The following is an 18,760-nucleotide window of genomic DNA, read 5'->3' on the forward strand; positions in this document are numbered from 1 at the left end:
GAACCGGGGGGACTGGGCGTGGCTGCGTGGTGATAACGCATGGGCTGCCATGGCAATGATACCCACTTTTTTAAGAGAGTCATCAATAACCCCCGCCCCGTTTTACTTCACATACTGTTAGTCAATGTCTGCTGGATCATTCCATCATAAGCCTATCATATCGCTCTCCGCATGCAATCTGTTACACGCATCCACTGTTACAAAAAGCTGGCTTTAAGAACACCTAAGCACACTCTACCCAAGGACAGGTGGGTGTCAGACACACCACCAGCAACGCTGGCTGAAAAGTGAACCATCTTCACACATACGAGCTGCAGAAAGTGAATCTCCCTTTATGTTGCTTTGTTGTTTGAGGTTGCGTGCGGCCCACCAGATCTCATGCCAATGCTGATTGCACGGTATGGCGAACTGTGTCTCCTTTCTGCTTGATTTAACTTCAAAGCTGTGACTGGGCTGAGCAGAGCAGGCTTCGTATTGCCGTTTAAAGCTGGGAGACAGGATGTGATGGCAGACAACTGAACTGTGCACTGTAAACGGACACTTCCTCTGCGGTGGGTAGGAAGTCCCCGCCAAACCATATGGTCACACTGGGATGCACAGATCATCTGTGTGAGTGTGTGTGTGGGTGCATTCCTTAGGTTCTCTCTCCATGGGGTTCTGAATGTGTTTGTCCATTTATTCGTCTTGTTTTCCTGTTCATAGTGTCTGCCCCTGTACATGCTGTTACAACTAATTGCATTGACCTGGCTTCTCATCTGTCAGAGCATAGAGCCGTTTTTAAGGTGGGGTAGATGTGTGTCTCATTTCAATGATGGCGGCGGGGCTAAGTGAAGGGTGAAAAAGTGAAGAGGTGACTCGCAGACAGGAAAGCACTGCCTGAGACACAGCAATGACCCTCCCACCACCCCTCTCTCTCTTTTTGGTAAACAGTCATTCTCCTCTCCCCCCTTGACAGAGTGAGCTGAGGCGCGTAATTCCCTCGTCTACAGCAAAATCCTTTACCTTCCCTACCCCAGTCTTGGACTCTGCTGCACAAAGCAAATGCTGCTTGAGCCTGTGTGTGCGTGCGTGTGTGCGTGCGTGCGTGCGTGCAGGTTCAAAGTATGCCTTTTGATTTACAGGCACATGCAGATAAATGGGCGGAGAAGGCTTTGATGTGCCTGGGTTGCAGAGAGTAGAGATGTTGGTGTGTTGTTCAGCCTCTTTGTCTCACCCTCTCTCTCCTCTCTCTCGCTGTGGGTGCTGTGTTTGGGTATGTGCGAACGATAACCAGCGTGTTTGACACGCCGCTCGTCATGACTCTGTTGTTTTCCCCATGTTCTGCATTAGCGAGCAATTGTTTACTTAACCGTGTATGTTTTATTTTTGCTGGAGTTTGGGAAGTCAACCGCAACACGAGACCTCGCAAAGGATCTGCAGCTCTTAATTCGCAGGGCTTAAAATATGCCTGTTTGTTCCTATTTAATCAAGACGCTTTGTTGGTTGTCCTTGCAGAACGGCCACCCGTTACATCAATGTCACGTCAGCTGAATGTTTTTTTTCTGTTTTTGCTTTTTTTTATCTTGCGTTCAAATAACCTAACACAGTGGAAGAGGAGTTTAAACGAAACGATCGATTATGAATAAAAAGGTGATGCATCGTATTGAAAGTCTTCACCGAATGTGTAACGTGCAGACAAAAAATCTGAAGGTGTTCAGGTGCTCAGTTAATGCAGATTAGGATGTAACTTATAACTCAGATCAATCATTTATAGATTCCTGCATCTTTTATCCTGCTCTTACGTCACCCGCGTCAGATTTCTCGCCATTATTCACTTACATTTAAGTCGCAGTGAATTTATTTGTATTATTTTACACTAGATTTAAATGGAAAGTAATTCTAGCCAGCTAATTTACATTTTTCCCTTTCTTATTAACTCAGCCTACCTTCAGTACCTTCGGGATGATATGATAGCAAAGCATCTTTTGATTTTTCTTGTACTTGAAAGTTAAAAAAACAAACCTGAGTTAATCATGTAGGAGGAACCTACAAAATATTCAGCTTTTAATACTATTACAAAGATCCGGTATTTTCCATCAGACTCCTTAAAAGGTGTCGGATCCATTTGAGGAAATACATTTTTATGTTTGATGCATTGTAATGTGCATTTTAGGCAAAATATGAAATTTTATTAAAAAACAAAGCAGCTGCATCCCTATCACTTTAAATTCATTGCACTTAAAAATACACGCAGAGACTCCAGTCCATAATCATGTTACAATATGGCGGCTGTTCTTGTCGGTCTAGACGAAAAGTCGTGCAGCACAGCTCCTTCTAGCACTGGGCCAGCCTTGTTATTGCAGCTGTGTTGTCTACAATACATCTCTTGTTGCAGCACAGCAGGAGGCTGCTCAAAGCTCCTGGCCTCTATGTGGGTGTGTGTGTGTGCGTGTGTGCACACATGTGTTATAATCACATTCCTCCCCAGCTTTCAGACATTTTCTCTGAGTAGCCTTTTGATTTTTGTGAGCTGTAACTGTGTTTGGTGAAACGCCCGTAATGTCTTTAAGTCTTTTAGCGCACATCTGATAGCGTTCTTCATTTGCATCCACCCGGATATATTGTCACACACACACACACACACAGTCACACAGAGTCAGGTAATTTGCATGTGATTATTTGCATATTGTACAAAGCAGGCATGCCTGACAGACCACCCACTGCTCAGCTAGTGCGGCATCTGGCTGATACACTGCTTACATGATGTATTACTGATAGGGCCAGTGTCATCACTAGAGACTGACAGACAGGCAAGGTCACCTTCAGACCGAGATAAAGCAGGGGAAGGGAGCCGGAGAGATGGATATCTTTGGGAGCAGCGGGCTGATAAAAACAAAACAATCACAAGTGCTTGAGCTTGCGGTGGTTTAAGCTGTCCGTCCGGTTTTCACACTCTGCGTTAAGATCTGTTTTTGCATGCTCGTGTTAATACACTCCGCTTGTTTCTCTCTATCCATGGCTGACTGTCGCCGCTCCGTCCACGTTTGTTCTTTTAAATGGATGCAGTTTTGTTTGCGTGTGCATGCGGAAATGAGATTTGTATTGCAAGAAGGATCATAATTGTGCATTAACGTGTGTTTTCTGACCGTACAGACGTGCAGGAGGTGCCTCAGCTTCTTGTATCTGTGTCACTGTCACACGCTCTCCCTCTAGACGCTCCTGATGGCCTGACAGCTGCTCTCACATAAAGACCTCCAAAGCATTCACATGAGCACACACTGCGTCAGTCTTTGAAGTGCTACAAATTTGTACACATGCACAGCACCTTTCTGACTCCCCAGTGCATTGTTGAGAAGATATACAACCCACACGCACACGCACTACGTGATAAATTTGTGTGTGAATTATACCAAGGCGACGGGGGTGGTGGGGGGGACATCGATTAGCACTGGCTTAAGCATGCCTTCTCATTTCCTGTCTTCCATTACAGCACTCAGCTCCATCTCTGCCATACCCTGCTCAAGAGGCTGCCACTGGTCCTCACACATACACACACACACGCACAGACACACACATATGCAGGGTTTGGATTAGCTTGCTGGGCAAACGTCCAGTATGACAAATCCACACACACACACAGTCTGATAGTCATATCCTTTCTGCGCCCCTCTCTGTGAGCATTCCTCCTCTCTTTCTCTATAGCAGCAGTCTAGTAAGTATTAGTGAGATGTCTCATTACTTCACCAGGCTATGCTAACAAGGCACAGCTAACACAATGGATTACAGGCAAATGAAACACCCGGCGGTTTAAAGGGTCTGCGCAAGAAAAAGCCAGTGTCCTCTCAAAACGTCAGCATTCCTCCATTTTTTCTTCCCTCATTGTGTGTTTGTGTCTCTCTGTGTCCCCTGACTCACGGGCATTACCTTGAGACCAGACAAGTCTCCGCTCTCTTGAGAACATCCCAGGCTATGCACAAGCACACACACACATACAGGCACGCTGGCGAATACACTAACACGCACGGGGAAGCCAGGTATCAAAGCGAGATGGCTTTGAAGCGGCTAAATGAAAGGCTGAAGGCAGAAATGACAATGTTTTCTGGCAGGCTTTAACTCTATGTCTGGCTGAGAGGGAGAGCTTGGGAAATAAAGTCAGTATTATGATCTGAACACTGAGATATGAGCTCTCCTAACCGCCTCCATCTGTCCTCCTGCAGCCTGCGTTTGAAGTCTTACTCGGATCTGCATTCTAGTCTCTACCCCTGCAAAGCGCTGCAAAGATTTCTGACTGTGCTAATGTGTGTCTCTCTCTATGTGTGTGTATTAGCATTTAGCCTAAATCACTGAGCATAAGTTGCCAGGTGCTCTTTGACTGTTTTGTGCTGTTAGTGAGCATCATTTTATAACCCCTCTCTCCCTTTGACTTTTAACAGTGCTGCTATCTGCACCATCACTTAACTTGTGTTAAATTTCCTGGCTTAAACTGACGTGAAACAGAAGTGTGTTGGAGGCAAAGACAAATATTTAAGTTGGACGCAGCTCGGCTGTTTTATGCCGCAAACAGCCAGCGCTAGTGTTCTCAAGTCTCACTGCCTCTCTCTTTCTAGAAGGAATCCAGCGCGATCTTTTAAAGCAGATATCTTATTATTCCTGCTATTAGTTTGCTGTATTCCTCGAGGAAACATTTGAAATAAAGGAGAAGTGAAACAGACTGTGGAGCGAAGCAGAGGGTTGGAAAAAGTTGTGAACCTCAGTGTCGCAGTCATGTGGGGTGCTTGTGACTCTCTAGTGTGTAAAAGGGTGCCTGTGGTTGGCAGTATGATCCACCAGTAGTGGTCCTCAGCCCCGAAGTCTTAATTAGTATCATCTGTGAGCTCCGCGTGACTCATTCTTCTTCTCTCCCCCCCCCCCCTTCCTCGATTCTCTGCTGTGTTTTTTTGCCTCGATGACAAGAGGACCTGTTAACATCCTCACATGTGTTGCTGTATGTCATCAATTTGTACGCCGACCCGGCCAGCGAGTCCATCGTAAAGTGATCTAAACCCTGTGGGCTTGATTCTGTGAAAGTGGGTTTTAAATTTAAGACAGGCATTCAAAGGCACACACACACACACACACACACAAAGCGAAACGAGAGCAAATCTGCCCACTCTGAATCGGCTAATGCTCATCCAATCCAATATGGAGCCGGGCTGACAGATGGGCCCAGTGTGTTCAAAGCAGAGGGTGCCGATTTAATATCCAAACAGGTCAAGCCAAAGAGAGGCAGCGAGAGAGACACCCATGTGTAGGCATGGTGTAAAAGGTCCTGCCAGCTTCGCCACCACAGCTGGGACTCACCTTGCCCCTTCCCTCCACCCCCCCCCCCCCCCCCCCCCCCCCCATGCCTCCCACACAATCTCACACATTATATATTTATTTATTTATTTATTTATTTTCTTGTTGCCAGGCATACAAGAAGGCTGTGCACAGTTCCGCCCAACAAACGTTGTAATCAGCATTTGCTTAGTGTTATTATGTGTGGCTCAAAGAATGAGGCTTGAGGGGCAAAGGCTTCCTCCAAGTAGCCAAGTGCACACGGTGAAGCCCATAAGGAGAAGAGGATTGAAGAGAGGGATCCTGCTGCTGCTGGCTCTGACAGTCTGATTTAGAGTTGCTTTCTCTTACCTCTGACACAGAGTCCCAGCCTGCTGCTGCTGCCGGCTTGGGAGAAGAATAGAGGTGCTTATCCTGAAAGCCTGTTATTTGTGTGTGTGTGTATTTGTGTGTGTGTGTGTGTTTGTTCACACAGCACGCTAGCATTACTTTTTAACAACCTCCTTTGTCAGTCACTGAGATGTCTGAGATTGCGTGAGCACAGCAGATCTCTTGTACCTCACAACTGCATGTTCACACACATGCAATATATTTTTTTTATTTTTTTTAAGTGTGTCTGTGTGTGCCGTCCAGATGGAAGTGCTTATTGAGTGCTGGTGTGCTGGCAGATCTCTCCGTCTCACAGAGAGCAGGAGAAAAAGAGGGAGAGGAAGAACGAAAATGGGGAAGAGAGAAAAGCCGAGTGGAAAACCCTCCCAATCATATCCATCATCTTTGTGTGCTTGCGCGAGTGTACGTGTGATCTTCCCAGCCAGCTCTTCCTGCCTCCCCCTTCTCTAATCTTATCATGTTGGAGCAGCAGATTAGTCCTCCCAGATCCCATCTCTGCCTCCAAATGCCACAATCACCCTTTTGTTCTTTTGGTTGTGCTTTATTTCCCCTTCCGACAGGCTAGGTGAACACTCCAACTTTATGCCCTCCCTACCATTTCGTGTGTGTGTGTGTGTGTGTGTGTGTGTGTGTGTGTGTGTGTGTGTGTGTGTGTGTGTGTGTGTGTCAACACCAGTACCAGCCCTGATCTCACATACTCGAGCCTCCCTTGTCCTCGGGGCATTCGTTAACTAAGCTGTTAGCTCAGCAAGCCTGCTAGCTTAGCTGAACTGCTTGACATTCCTTGCTAACACCAAGCTGCTGCTGCTGCCGTTGCCTGCATGACCTCCCCCGTTCCCTCCCTCCCCTGCCGTCTCCTTTGTCTGCGGGTTTGGGATATGTCTTTCCTTCTTTACTTCTGGTTGCCACCTCCTGAAGGAAGTCATAGATCCTGGCTGGTGTTGTCGCCAGTGCATGAGGGGGTGGTCACTAACAGGGTTTGCAGAGGAAGAAGTGTGTTTGAAAGGCAGAGAAAATAAACAGAGGTTTCCTGTTAACGAGGTGCGCTGGGGGCCTGTCGTGTGGGAGAAGGGAGGATCTGGTATTGTTTAAAGCAAAGCTCTAGTGTTACAGTGGAAGGAGGAAGAGGAGGAGGAGGAGGCGGAATAGGGCATTTGGTTTGAGGGTTACAGGTTGTAACAACGCTCTCTGGCTGCCATATTGCAAAGGCCACTGTGAACAGTCGCGAGAGAAGCCGGTTGCTGCTCAAACACTTACAGGGATTGGGGGTTTTGGGTTGAAAAGCACTGCATTGATTTTACACTCTCGCACTTGAAAACGCAGACTTAATCCCGCGCTCTCCGATCTTTGACTGATTTTTCTCCTTCGAATAACGGAGCTGGTTTTTTTTTCACATTTAAAGCCTTTCCTTGTAAAGAGAAAAGTCTGCCCTCTGTGTATCCCTCTTCTCCCAGTCTTTGTAGCATTGTGGTCGTACACAGGGGCCCTCGCTCCAGAGTTGACTGCACAAAGAAAACTGCACAGCCATTATGGACCCAAGGGGCCAGCCATCTTTAGCTAGTCAAGGGGAGAATTAACTGGCTTGTCTTGTCTTGACTGCTTTCAGGACAGTGATGAATGCACTGATTCGTTTTTATTAACAGTGACTCTTGCCTCTTTTATTTTTTTTAGCTTGTTCCACAAGAAACATACTTTATGTTTTCCTAATAAATATCCTTTTTGAGAAATAGTTGAACCCCTGTCTGTCTGAGGAGTGCTAAAAGAATGCCACAGGCCAAGCTGAGCCATGGGAGGGAGGGGAGGTGCTATTGTGTTCAGCCCCAAAGCATGACTCTCAGATTTATATCACCTCAGTGAATAAAGGGGCAGTCTTGTACCCTGCGGGTTGCAGTGAGGAGGATAGTTGTGATTTTAAGTGAGAAGAAATGAGATGGGTTTTTTTTTTTACTGCTCTCACCTTAATCTGCCTCCTTTCTCTCTCCTAATTTCTCCCCTTCTGTCTCCTCTGCTCTGCTTCTTCACCTCTTTCCCTCCTCCTTGTTTCGTTTCTTTCTCTCAGTAAGTCTTTTGGCCTCTCTGCAGTGAGCGGTACTCCCAGGGTTTAGGGCCTCAGGAGGAGGGGGAGGGCAGGGCCATGTTTAGCCTCTGGCAGGACAGACAAAGATGGCCGACACTGTGCGGTGCTCGGCTCTCTACAGGCAGCGTGGAATGCCTCTAATCAATTCAGCATTGTGGTTCTTATGTTCTCCCTCTGTCATTTTCTGTGACAGGCTTAGCAAAGCCCAGACAATGCGAGTAGTAGTTCGCGCGGCGAGTCTGAGCTGTCTATCATCTCCCTTCATTTTTCTCCCAGTGTTATCTACTCATTTTTCCACCCCGCATGTTTATGGAATTGTGATAATTGAAAGCTGCGCTCCACTCCCACTACGTGCTCCATATGTTGCACTCTCAGAGTCTCTCTCCGTCTCCCTCCCTCTTTTTGCCTGAGAGGGCTTAACGCCGCTGTGAGCTTCATAACAGCAATCTGCTCTGGAGAGTGGCGGCTACTCTCTAGCAACGAGGATACTGATGATAGTGGAAGCAACGTTTGGTCTCTGCTTTGGTTGGTTTGAAACAATGCAGGCTAATGAATGAGACATACAACCTGCACTTTTGTTTGTCTTCTTTTTCTTCTTTGCATCTTCTCTGTCTGCCTGTGCCTTTTTGTTTGCATCAGGCTCTGCATTTTGTGGGTTGTACAGACAGAAAATGAGATGTTCGGGTAGCACACCGGCAGCATTTACAGTCTGCCTTTAAAGTATTAATTATGTATAAGCACCGGATAACTACTCATTCTGCTGTGGCAGGCAGCCCTGTTAGTCTAGAAGGCAACTGTGTCTGTACATTGGATAGACAAGAGGTATGGAAGGGTGGGCTGACTGCTTGGAGGGAGGGGGAGTGGCATGACGTCATTGCGCACATTTCTACACACACAGTACGCCTTACTGCTGGGGGGGGGAGACTGTGTCTTACTCCATCAGTGTTGGATCACAAGCAGTGTGTGTGTGTGTGTGTGTGTGTGTGTTGCTTGTGCGATGTTGCGTGCATATAATCATCCAGAGCAGTAAATGCAGCTGACTTGACTGCATGCCAGCTGCTGTTTAACACGTCCAGGCTCACTTACTCACTCATTCCTCCTCCCTGCTAAAGGTTTGAGAAAGGAAAAGAAATGAAAAAACAAAAAGTGGTGGAGTGAAAAGGTTTACAGTGGAAGAATGGCGTGGGGGGTATGGAATATGGAAGGAGTGGAGAGAATGAGAAAACCAGAGGTGGTCTCGAGGTTTAAGGGGAGGTGATGATTTGCTTGGCTGCGTGTGCTCTCAGTCTCCTCCCCTGTGACATAACAGAACAATGTACTCCAAAGGCTTTAAATATCTTTACCCTGACCTCATGTTTCTTGCTACGCACACACATATATACACAAGAGCCTGGAAAGGGTGGATGTTAAACTGTCTGCCTTGGATTACTGAAGTATCTTCCCCACCTTTTTATTGTCTCCCCTTGTGGTTTTTCTCCTGTACTCCATTGGCGGTGTCGGTGCAGGTGTCTCAGTCTGTTAGTTCAGTGCAGTGCAGCAGAGCCCCTAATAAAGATGGCTGGGGCCAACAGGATTGTGTCGCAGTCCAGCACCCACCCTGGCAGTCTCTCTAATGTTCTTTCAAACCACTGTGACGGTCAGTTGGGTTTATGTGCAGTCACAATAAATATTTTATAACATGAAATGAAAACAGTATTTTGCCCTTTTCATCCCTCACCTCAGCACTAGTGTCAGTCTCTACCATTTTCTCCCCACACCTTCCCCCCCCTGCTGTTTTTTTCCCCTTCCCTCTGTGTGTTTTTTCATTGACTCGCCCTGTGGAAAGGCTCTCTTCTCACCTCAGTGCTGCCACTTGCTGGCCATCTGAAGGATTAAAAGAGATTTGCTGACTTGCATTTTATCAAAGAGCCAGTGGGTGGCAGCACATAAAGGCATAGAAAACTTGATACTGTACATGTGCATCAAAAAGCTTTATAAAGCCCTGGTAGTGTGTTAAATACATAATGGCTCATTAGAGTATTATCATTAAGTGAAGTGAAATCAAGGCAAAGGATTGATTTGCACAAGGCATAGGTTGAACACTCATCCATTCCCCACATGGTTCCTCTCACTCCATACTTCCTCCAGCGACGGCCATCCCACTGTTTACTTTATTAAGGCTCTAAATGTCCCACAATCCGTTTTTAATTGACTTGGTCTCTCTGCGTGCGTCTTGGCATCAGCCTGTGTGAGCCATAAACGGTGCATCTGCACGGCTCCGTTCTTTGCCAAAAGGCCAATTTGTGACGTCGTAATCAAACAGAACGATGTCTGTTTATCTTAGCGTGGGATCTTTTTAGTCTCCTGCTCACTCACTTTGTGTCTCTCTGTGTTGCAGAGTAAACGGGACCATCTGCTGATGAATGTGAAATGGTACTACCGCCAGTCAGAGGTGCCTGACTCCGTCTACCAGCACCTGGTGCAGGATCGCAACAATGAGAACGGTGAGGCCGCCGATTGATCGTTTAAACACACCTGCACATGTGCACATGTACAGAACGTACACGCAAGAGAGTAAATCCATTTAATTTTCTGTGCTGTTCCTCCTCTACAAACACACACACCTGGCTCTGCTCTCCGCGCTGTGTCCCTGGCAGTCGAGCCAATACCGTGGCTTTGTGCTGGTTCCCTGGGTAACACTCCTTCAGGCCAGACAGCAGCACAGTGGAGTGTTAATAACCCGCAGTGTCATGTGGCCCTTCAGTGTACACGCTCTCCACCCAGCCGCTGCCAGTGGACTCATCACACTCTCAGCACATTCACATCTACAGGAACACGAGCCTGCCAGTGATCTGCAGCCACTGAATATCAACTCCTGAGAGAAATTTAACATAGTTGGAGTAATGGGCGTCCTCGCAGCACTCTAATGCATTGTTTTTAGATTTTTATTAGTATTTTTTAAAAACATATTTTTAATTAATGAAGCCATCAATCATACATGCAAATCTTTGAACGGCCTGCAACAGGTAAATGAGTAATTGTTTAGTTATATCACTAAACCAATATCATATCATCCTTTTGGATTCAGAGTCAAAACCAAAGCCAGTTCAAAACAAGTCACCTCAAGGAGCTTTATACTATAAGGTAAAGACCTTGCAGTATTAGAACACCCAAACATCAGATGACCTCGCCCTGTGAGTAAGCACTAGGTGATGATTGGAAGAAAAAAGCTCCCTTTGAATAGGAAGAAACTTCCAGCAGAACCAGGCTCGGAGAGGCTCCTCTGCTGCAAGCGGTTACGGGGTGATGGGAAAAGGAAAAAAGAGGGCATAGAGAGAAAGGATCAAAAACAAGCCAAAGGAGAGAGAAGGTGAAATTCAGACGGCTTGAAAGTGCTTATCAATACATTTATCAACACAAATTCTTACTGTATGCTCAACTGTTTATCCAAACTTTAAGCAAATTCAACTGGTAAACAAAATGATGAGCTCACAAGTTCAGTTGTCAGCCTTACTGTTTTGAAATGTAATAATTTATAACAGCTTAGTCCTCAGTTGTTCATCTAGAGTGTTTAGCTAGCAACTTAATACATTTGTCTGCTACTGTTAGCTAAACATAAGCTAACATAATGTAAAGTAAATCAGCTATTAGCCATAGTTTTAGCTCCGTATTTCGTCCACGGTTCCACACTATTACTATTCTAACCATTCCCGCATTTCTTTGGGGCTTTTTGTTTTTTACTGCTTTATTATATTTACTTAACTTTTTTTTTCAGTTGAAACATGTTCAAACTCACTCAGCAGTTTAAGTGTAATTAAAGAAACTAGCTGACCTATTCTCCATGTACCCCATGGCTACATATATCTGTGTTCTCTGTGTTCTTTGACTGTCAGAATTGAAAATGTCAACTACTCTACTTGGTTTTATTGCAACAAGAACTCTGTGTCCTATAAACATGGTTGAAGTTAAATTAGTTTTGTAGTTAAGTGTTACTCGGTGTTCTGAACACTTTGTCGTTGCACACAAGTTTAATTTTAGCCTTTTAAATGTGCGTGTTCCCGGAAATGTTTCTCAGCCTGATTATAAACTGCAATTTTCTCTTCAAACTGAGATAAAATAACACACCTCACCTGTTGACACATCCTGTTCACAGTTGGCAGTTCTTGTTAGCCGGAGTGCCCCCAGTGGCTCGGCTTTTCTTTGCCTCACAGTACAATCATCTCTACCTTTACGCCGCTGTAAAAAGCCTCCTAACCAAACAAAAAATCCAGATAGGATCAGGGTTACAGCTAAGTACGGTGTTGTGCCATTTTCTTTTTCTACGATAATACAAGGATTGTGCCACACAGTGCTATATTATCAGCAGTCTGTCCTGGCAGCAGGGACTTGGACTATTAGAATTGATGTCACAAGGCCGGAGCTCACTGGCCACAGCTCAGGTCATTTGTCAAAGACAAGTCCCAACTTCCTCTTGTTGCCAGTGATGCATCGTAACTACCATAGGGGTCATTTCCCTCGAGAACTGAACATTATGCTCTCTTCTGAAGGAATAGCATATTACTGGCTTTATTGAATTGAACTATTTATTGAATTATGGCGCAATATTCCACAGAGGTGCTTGTTACTGTGGGTAAACACAGAATTGTGCTGATGCTTTTGTGATTTACAGTCAGAGCTACTTTATCTCAAATCATTATTTTTGTCACAGATTATGTATATGTATATGATGTAGACTGACCACAGGCACTATTCCCTCCTGCAGACTCTGGCCGGGAGCTGGTGATCACGGATCCAGTGGTCAGGAGTCGAGAACTCTTTATCTCGGACTACGTGGACACTTATCATGCTGCTGCTCTCAGGTAAACAAACCCACACATGAGCAAACAAAACTGCACATAAAGACTGGAAGCTTTCTAAACAGTGCTGCAGAGGAAAATGGAATACTTTCAGCACAGGTTTCACAGGTTTTTTCTACACCGAGATTTCTGCTTCTAGAGCTCTAGTAACATCTAGGCTATTACAGTATTTGATTTTATAACAGTGTCACTGGAACAGCTTTTATTTGTGGATTTTGGTGCCTTTGTATACAAATTACAGAACTGTCATTCAATTTTCGTGGCACCTTCTGCTATGATTTTGTGTTTCTGTCAGCAAGATAAAGATAATCTTATGCCTTTTAATCAGAAATTGGAAAAAAGAAGAAGCAAATATTATACTTTTGCTGACTAATTCAATGGTAAAGCAAACCAGTTCCCTTTTCTTTTAATTGAAACACTGCTATCATAAAACATATGGCGGGTCTGAACCCTACTCAGGATATAATATAGTGTATTTTATTTATCCCTTAGCCTTCTGAGCCGTAAACCGCCATTATCCCCATATTTCTGCCACCTCTCCATGAATAATTATGTTGCTCTGATACCAAATTGCTTTATAGCACTACACACTGAGCTATTTCATTTTTACAGTCCTAAAGTGATCATATAGCATGCTTTACTGGTTTTAGCAGGTGCTGCCAAAATAGAGCAGATGTGTAAAGATACAAAGCCATAACTGAGGCACATGCCTCTATGCTGTTGAACATTAAAACACTGATTAAAACAGCTCTGCATCAATACACACCTGCACAAGCTGCTAGAGAGCAGCCTATAGCGCCTCCTCTGTATATATTTAATGTCTTTGGAAATGCTCGCCGACTTAATAATTTTCTTTGTCTAGAAACAAATACGCTTTGTTCGGTCTTTGTCCCTGCCTCTGTCTCTTCCTCCCTCCTGGCTGACCACCCCTCCCCTCCTTTTCCCTCCTCTTCCCCTTTCCTTTAATCAAAACCATCTGCAAGCGGTAAAGCCATGTCTTCCAGAAACCACAGATTTTAGGGAAAATTAGCTGCAACTTTTCCTACACAGAGCTCCCTTTGATTTGTCTTTTTCTCTGGGCTTTAGATAAACGGAAGGGAATTCCAGTGGGATGCTGTAATGCCGCAGCTCTGAGCTCTCCAAAGACGGCTCTCCTTAGCACCCTTTAATCTTTTCAGGGGGAGGAAGATACTATTTCTCTGCAACGCAGCCCAGCTACATATGGCTGTGATGTCTGTTATTTTGATAGAGCCAGACACCAGGGTGCTGGAAACAGGAAATGGCATCAAGATGTGGTCAGAGCCGTGGCCTCCACGGCTCACTGGGGGGTAAACGTGTTAGGAGGGGAGACGGGCAGGTTGAATTCCTTTTCCAGATCTCCACGTCTGCAGCAGATGAGGCAACGCTGACATGTTCAGCTGGTGTTTACGGCTTAAGTAGCCAGAGCCTGATATTTCACCGCAAAAGTCAGCAGGTGCTGACAAGCAGCAGATACCTGCTGTCGCACTTGTCCCCTCCTATAGGCGAACATACCAGAAGCCTCTAATTAGGGCTACTTGTGCTCATGCTGGGGTGTCACTTTGTCATGTTGGTTGTTTTTGTCTAATAAAGCCTGTCTGCTCTCTTGCAGGGGGAAATGCAACATTTCCCATTTCTCTGACATTTTCGCTGCCCGGGAGTTCAAAGCCCGCATGGACTCCTTTTTCTATATCCTTGGATACAACCCAGAGACCAGGTGAGCTTACCGGCACTGATGGTGTACCTGTCTTAATTCTCCCCCAAGCTCTGAAATTCAGTCAGCCCTGCACAACACTGACACCACGTTTATTAAATCAGGACAACATGGAGCCATCAGAAGTTCAGGGTGACATCCTCAGCATTTTTTTTAACAAACAAAAACTAAAATCTAAAAATATTCATTTTCACATAAGAAAAAGAAAAGCAGCAGGTCTCCGACAATAAAGCCTGTTAGGATGACTACACAATTATCAATGTAGGTGACAGCTAATTTTCTGCTAACCGATGCCTGTATGATAGTTGTGAAAGCCTCAGTTAATTGCTAAGATATTTTAGAGCTCATTGTTATGTTGAGACAAAAATAGCCATTCATTATAAAAACACTTTAATGCAGCTAATATCGGATGAGGCATGTTGCTGGGGTTTGCATTAGTGTTAAATAACTTGCTAAATAATACATTCTTAGCAAGCTTACGCATGCAGGAGCTATACAGAGAAGCTATTTTTACCCCACATGAGACATGAGGTCTCTACTTTCTTTTTTTTCTTTTTTTAAAAAACGTGTAATGTCTAATGATGATGAAAAAGAAGGATCCCGATGTGGTCCAATTATGGGGAATGAGCCAGGGAAACCCCCCATGGTTTGTAATTTTATTGGGAATGTATCGATATTTTTCATGTTGCGTGTCAGGTTTTAAACATTGATCTTTTGCGTTAAAATTATGATTAGAATCAAGATCCTGCACGTTAAGTGTCTGATTAAGGTTTCACTGAAAACATTTTGATATGCCACGGCAGGAAAGGTACGGGTGTTAAATAAGAAAAATAATGTTGATTGAGTTTCCAGATCCTGATCCTTGTGCATCCTGGAAAACTAGAAAACATTCTTTAAAAAAAAAGAAGACAAAATTCACAATATTTATGTAGCTAATTAAAATAAAACATATTTTCATTACACGCAGTTTTGTATGCTCAGATAATAATGCCCTAACTTTATGTTAAGCACATCAACATATGACAAAGCGGAGCCTCTTCTGCTGTTTTTCTTCTGTGCATTAGATTATGTTTTGGAGTTTTTCCAATGACGGTTGTCTTGTTCAACCACATAAACACTCCTCACTTCTTCATTCTTTCAATCACCTTCTGGCAGTGCTTATCCACAGGCCTGCTGATATCCAGGTGTGTTTCTCCTTCTGTGCAGAAATGTGGGCTTGCAGAGCCCCTAAGACAAGAGGCAAAACAAATCAACAGATTACACATTATGATTGTGCTATATACATGTCCACAGAATGGTACTAAAACCTGAATGGTACCAGGATATCCCCACATGTATTTATGGAGGCCTTGTCTGAATCATAAATATCAAGTCAAAATGTTCTGCTTGCATGACCCCAGTCATATTCAAACTGTTATAATAAGAATATTATCAAAATATTTGTCAAACCGTCTTTCCATACATTTTCTTAACCGCACATCAGGTTTGCAAGGAGGCTGTCGTAGAACATGAAGGAGGGGAGACACTGCATGCAGTTTTACTAAGTGTCATAACTGAACAGAGCAATGCTTGCAAAGTCGATGCTACATCCTAACGCTAGAGGTGTATAAAATGAAACACCTGGCCACCCAGTCTGCCTTTACAAACACTGTTGAAAGAATGGGTCGTTCTGAAGAGCTGAATGAATTTGAGCATGACACTCTGACATGATGTCACCACCAAAAGGAGTCAGTATGTGAAATTTCTTCTCTTGGAGATCTTCCACACGTAGCTATAAGCGCTATTATTGCAACGTGTTTCGGAACCAAGAGGAGCTCGGCCGCAAAGTTTGAGTGGAGACCTGAAGCTCATGGTGCGTAAACGTCTCCAACACTCTGCTGACTCAGTAACTACAGAGCTCTAAATCTGCTCTGGCATTAACATCAGCACAAAAACTGTGCACCAGGAGCTTCATGGGATCGATTTCTAGCACAGCACTGTGTTTCAGTAGTGCTATGCAATACTGCAAAGTTTAAGTAAATATAGAGCTAGTATTGCCATTACCAATTCCAATATTGATGGGTATCGTTTAGGTTTTATCCGATACCGGTGCCAAACTGGTACTTTTGAAACAATGCCGGTGCTTAAACGGTGCTCGAACCGGTGCTTAAAGAATGGAGAACACAAACTTTGTCCAAAAACCTCTTATGTTTTTATTTTTAGCAGTCTCTTTTTTTCTGCAAAATGATAACCAAGTTAGCCTTTTCTGTTGATACAACATACCTCCTTTGGCTGGAACCAGTGCTTAAACAATGGAAAACACAAACTTTGTCCTAAAACCTCTCATGTTTAGCTGTTTTTTTTGTAAAAAGATAACAATGTTAGCCTTTTCTGCAGCTATAGGGCATATATGGTATCACTCTATCAAATAAGAAGACAGCTGCATGTAACTACGATGGTGTTTGCTAGTTCACCTTACATGCATTAATTTAATAACGTGTTTAGCCTACTCAACGTAAATTACACACGAACAACATTAAGCTACTCACCCAGAGAAGAACGGCTGCTGCTGCTGCTACACTGGCAGGGCTAGGGGCCAGGACTCTCCTCTTTGGGTTCTTGGGGGGATGTTGCTAACTCCAGGTCCGATAACAGGCACCACACCCGCAGTAGATGCGCTCGGTGTGAGGTCTCGCAGCAAGCTATCAAATACGGTGCATTTCTCGGCTTTTATAAAAAACGCAATGCGTTCATCAGATTCGAGGTGTTACCTCCTTTGCACAGTATCACCTTAAAGCACTTGTTGCAGGCTGCTGAGTTTGCATCTTTTGCTGTGAAGTACAGCCAGACTTTGACCGCTTCGCCTTGGGCATTTTTAATATGTAGCTCTGCTCTAAAAGAACGTACGTACCTGGGCCCGCCTACTATCCTTGGAAAGGTAAAATTATTGGCTAAAATCTAAAGTGTATGACATCTCAAGAAAAAAAACAGCACCGAAATGTGCGCTGCTTTTCGGTCTGGTTACTACCGTTTATGTTAGAACCGGTGTCATAATGGCACCGGATACCGGTACCCATCCCTGTATAGGGGTAGGAGTATGTCATGATTTGAGATGAATCATCATTAATCTGCACATTTTAATGACAAATCACTGTGATTTCACTGTGTACAAAACACACCTTTTGCTCTTCCTGCATTTTGACATTATTTATTTATTTATTGGAGACCTGTAATGTAAATGTGTCCATCTCTAAAGCACTTCGGATCCAGTTCTGTTGTTTAAATGTTCTATAAGCTGTAAATAAAACAGACATGACAGTCAAATCAAAAACGTTCCAACGTTTTTCATAGTTTTTCCAAAAAAACAAAAACAAAAAAAAACCCAAACAATTATTAATGAAGCACAATTCAGTGTTCTACATACTGAACTTGGAGGATAGAAACAAAGTATCGATCCTATCGGGCTAATATCAATCAGATACTAATACCAGCGTTGGTATCGACCCGCCCGCCACTATTTTTCTGTTACACTTGAATATTTCTACTTTTTTAATATGTTGGATCTCTTGATCTTCACTTTAACTGATGCATTTTTACGCTGATGCCCTTCAGTATAAATATAACATTTCTTTGGACACGATGAGCTTTTTCATTCATTCAAGTGCACGAGTACAAAATGAGAGAACCCCCCTTGTGTTATTATCACTGGTTGTGCGGGGAATGCCTCACGTGTTGCAGTGACAGCTGTCCTTGTTGTTGGCACTGATGGTTGCCAGCTGGGAACCCCCCTCCATCGGGGCCCCCTGTTCCACTCTCGGTCTTCCGCTCCCTTCCTCCCTCCTCGTTTGGTATTCCGAGCTCGGCGTCTGCAGCATTGCAATTTCACTCTTGTTTATTATGGTGCAGACATACGAGGAGAGATGAATTCCGTATCCCGCATGCGGCTGTGTCTGCCTGCCTCTTAGTGCGTGCGTGTGTGTGAGGTCGCAGCACATGCTCAGTAGTGTGTGTAGAGGAGCGAGCCGAGCTTGCGACGCTGTACGTGCTGGCTGAGGTCACAGCACAAGCTCAGTGAATACCTCTCCGGGAGCGAATGCGTGGTTCTCCATTTTGAGCACCTAGGAATAGGTGTGAGAGGGGAATTAATTTCAACCAGCGTTACACACACAGTGTCAGCACCCCCACCTTAGGGCTCGATGTCAGAAATGGACGATTTGTTCAGTCCCCGGAGGTAGGTTTGCGATCACATTGTCGCGCTTTCCCCGTGCCATTTATCGGTTGCAAGTGCGCGAGTGTTTGGCTCGTCTTATTTTCATGGAGTCGCATTCCAGCTGTCTGACAGGACTGTGTGATGTGTGTGAGAGCCGTCCGCGCCGCTGTCATTGTGTTAACCGGCTGTGTTTGTGTGTCGGTGGCGGGGGAGAAAAAAAACGAGTGTCGGGAGCCCGAACG

General features: G+C 44.6%; 1 protein-coding gene and 1 long non-coding RNA gene across 8 annotated transcripts in view; one reads left to right on the forward strand and one right to left on the reverse strand.

The window, feature by feature from the left end:
- The window catches only part of rerea (arginine-glutamic acid dipeptide (RE) repeats a), a 124,890-nt gene that overhangs the window by 75,106 nt on the left and 31,024 nt on the right, over positions 1-18,760 (forward strand). For 5 of the 7 annotated variants that reach the window (XM_084917793.1, XM_084917792.1, XM_084917794.1 and 2 more), the window contains 3 exons: positions 10,140-10,245; positions 12,504-12,600; positions 14,228-14,332. In XM_084917793.1, coding sequence (XP_084773919.1) covers positions 10,140-10,245; positions 12,504-12,600; positions 14,228-14,332 — 308 coding nt within the window. Of the gene's footprint in view, positions 1-10,139; positions 10,246-12,503; positions 12,601-14,227; positions 14,333-18,384; positions 18,540-18,760 lie in introns of those variants that run through there. The other 2 variants (XM_084917796.1, XM_084917797.1) reach the window with 1 other exon arrangement.
- On the reverse strand, positions 14,384-17,205 carry LOC146363884 (uncharacterized). The gene is made up of 2 exons (XR_014798983.1): positions 16,858-17,205; positions 14,384-15,556 (listed from the first exon to the last, which is right to left on the reverse strand). It is a non-coding gene; the product is annotated as an uncharacterized LOC146363884 (long non-coding RNA).

This window comes from Perissodus microlepis, chromosome 20, assembly GCF_051167445.1.
Source record: "Perissodus microlepis isolate ML-2025 ecotype Zambia chromosome 20, ASM5116744v1, whole genome shotgun sequence".
NCBI classification, from domain to species: Eukaryota; Metazoa; Chordata; class Actinopteri; order Cichliformes; family Cichlidae; genus Perissodus; species Perissodus microlepis.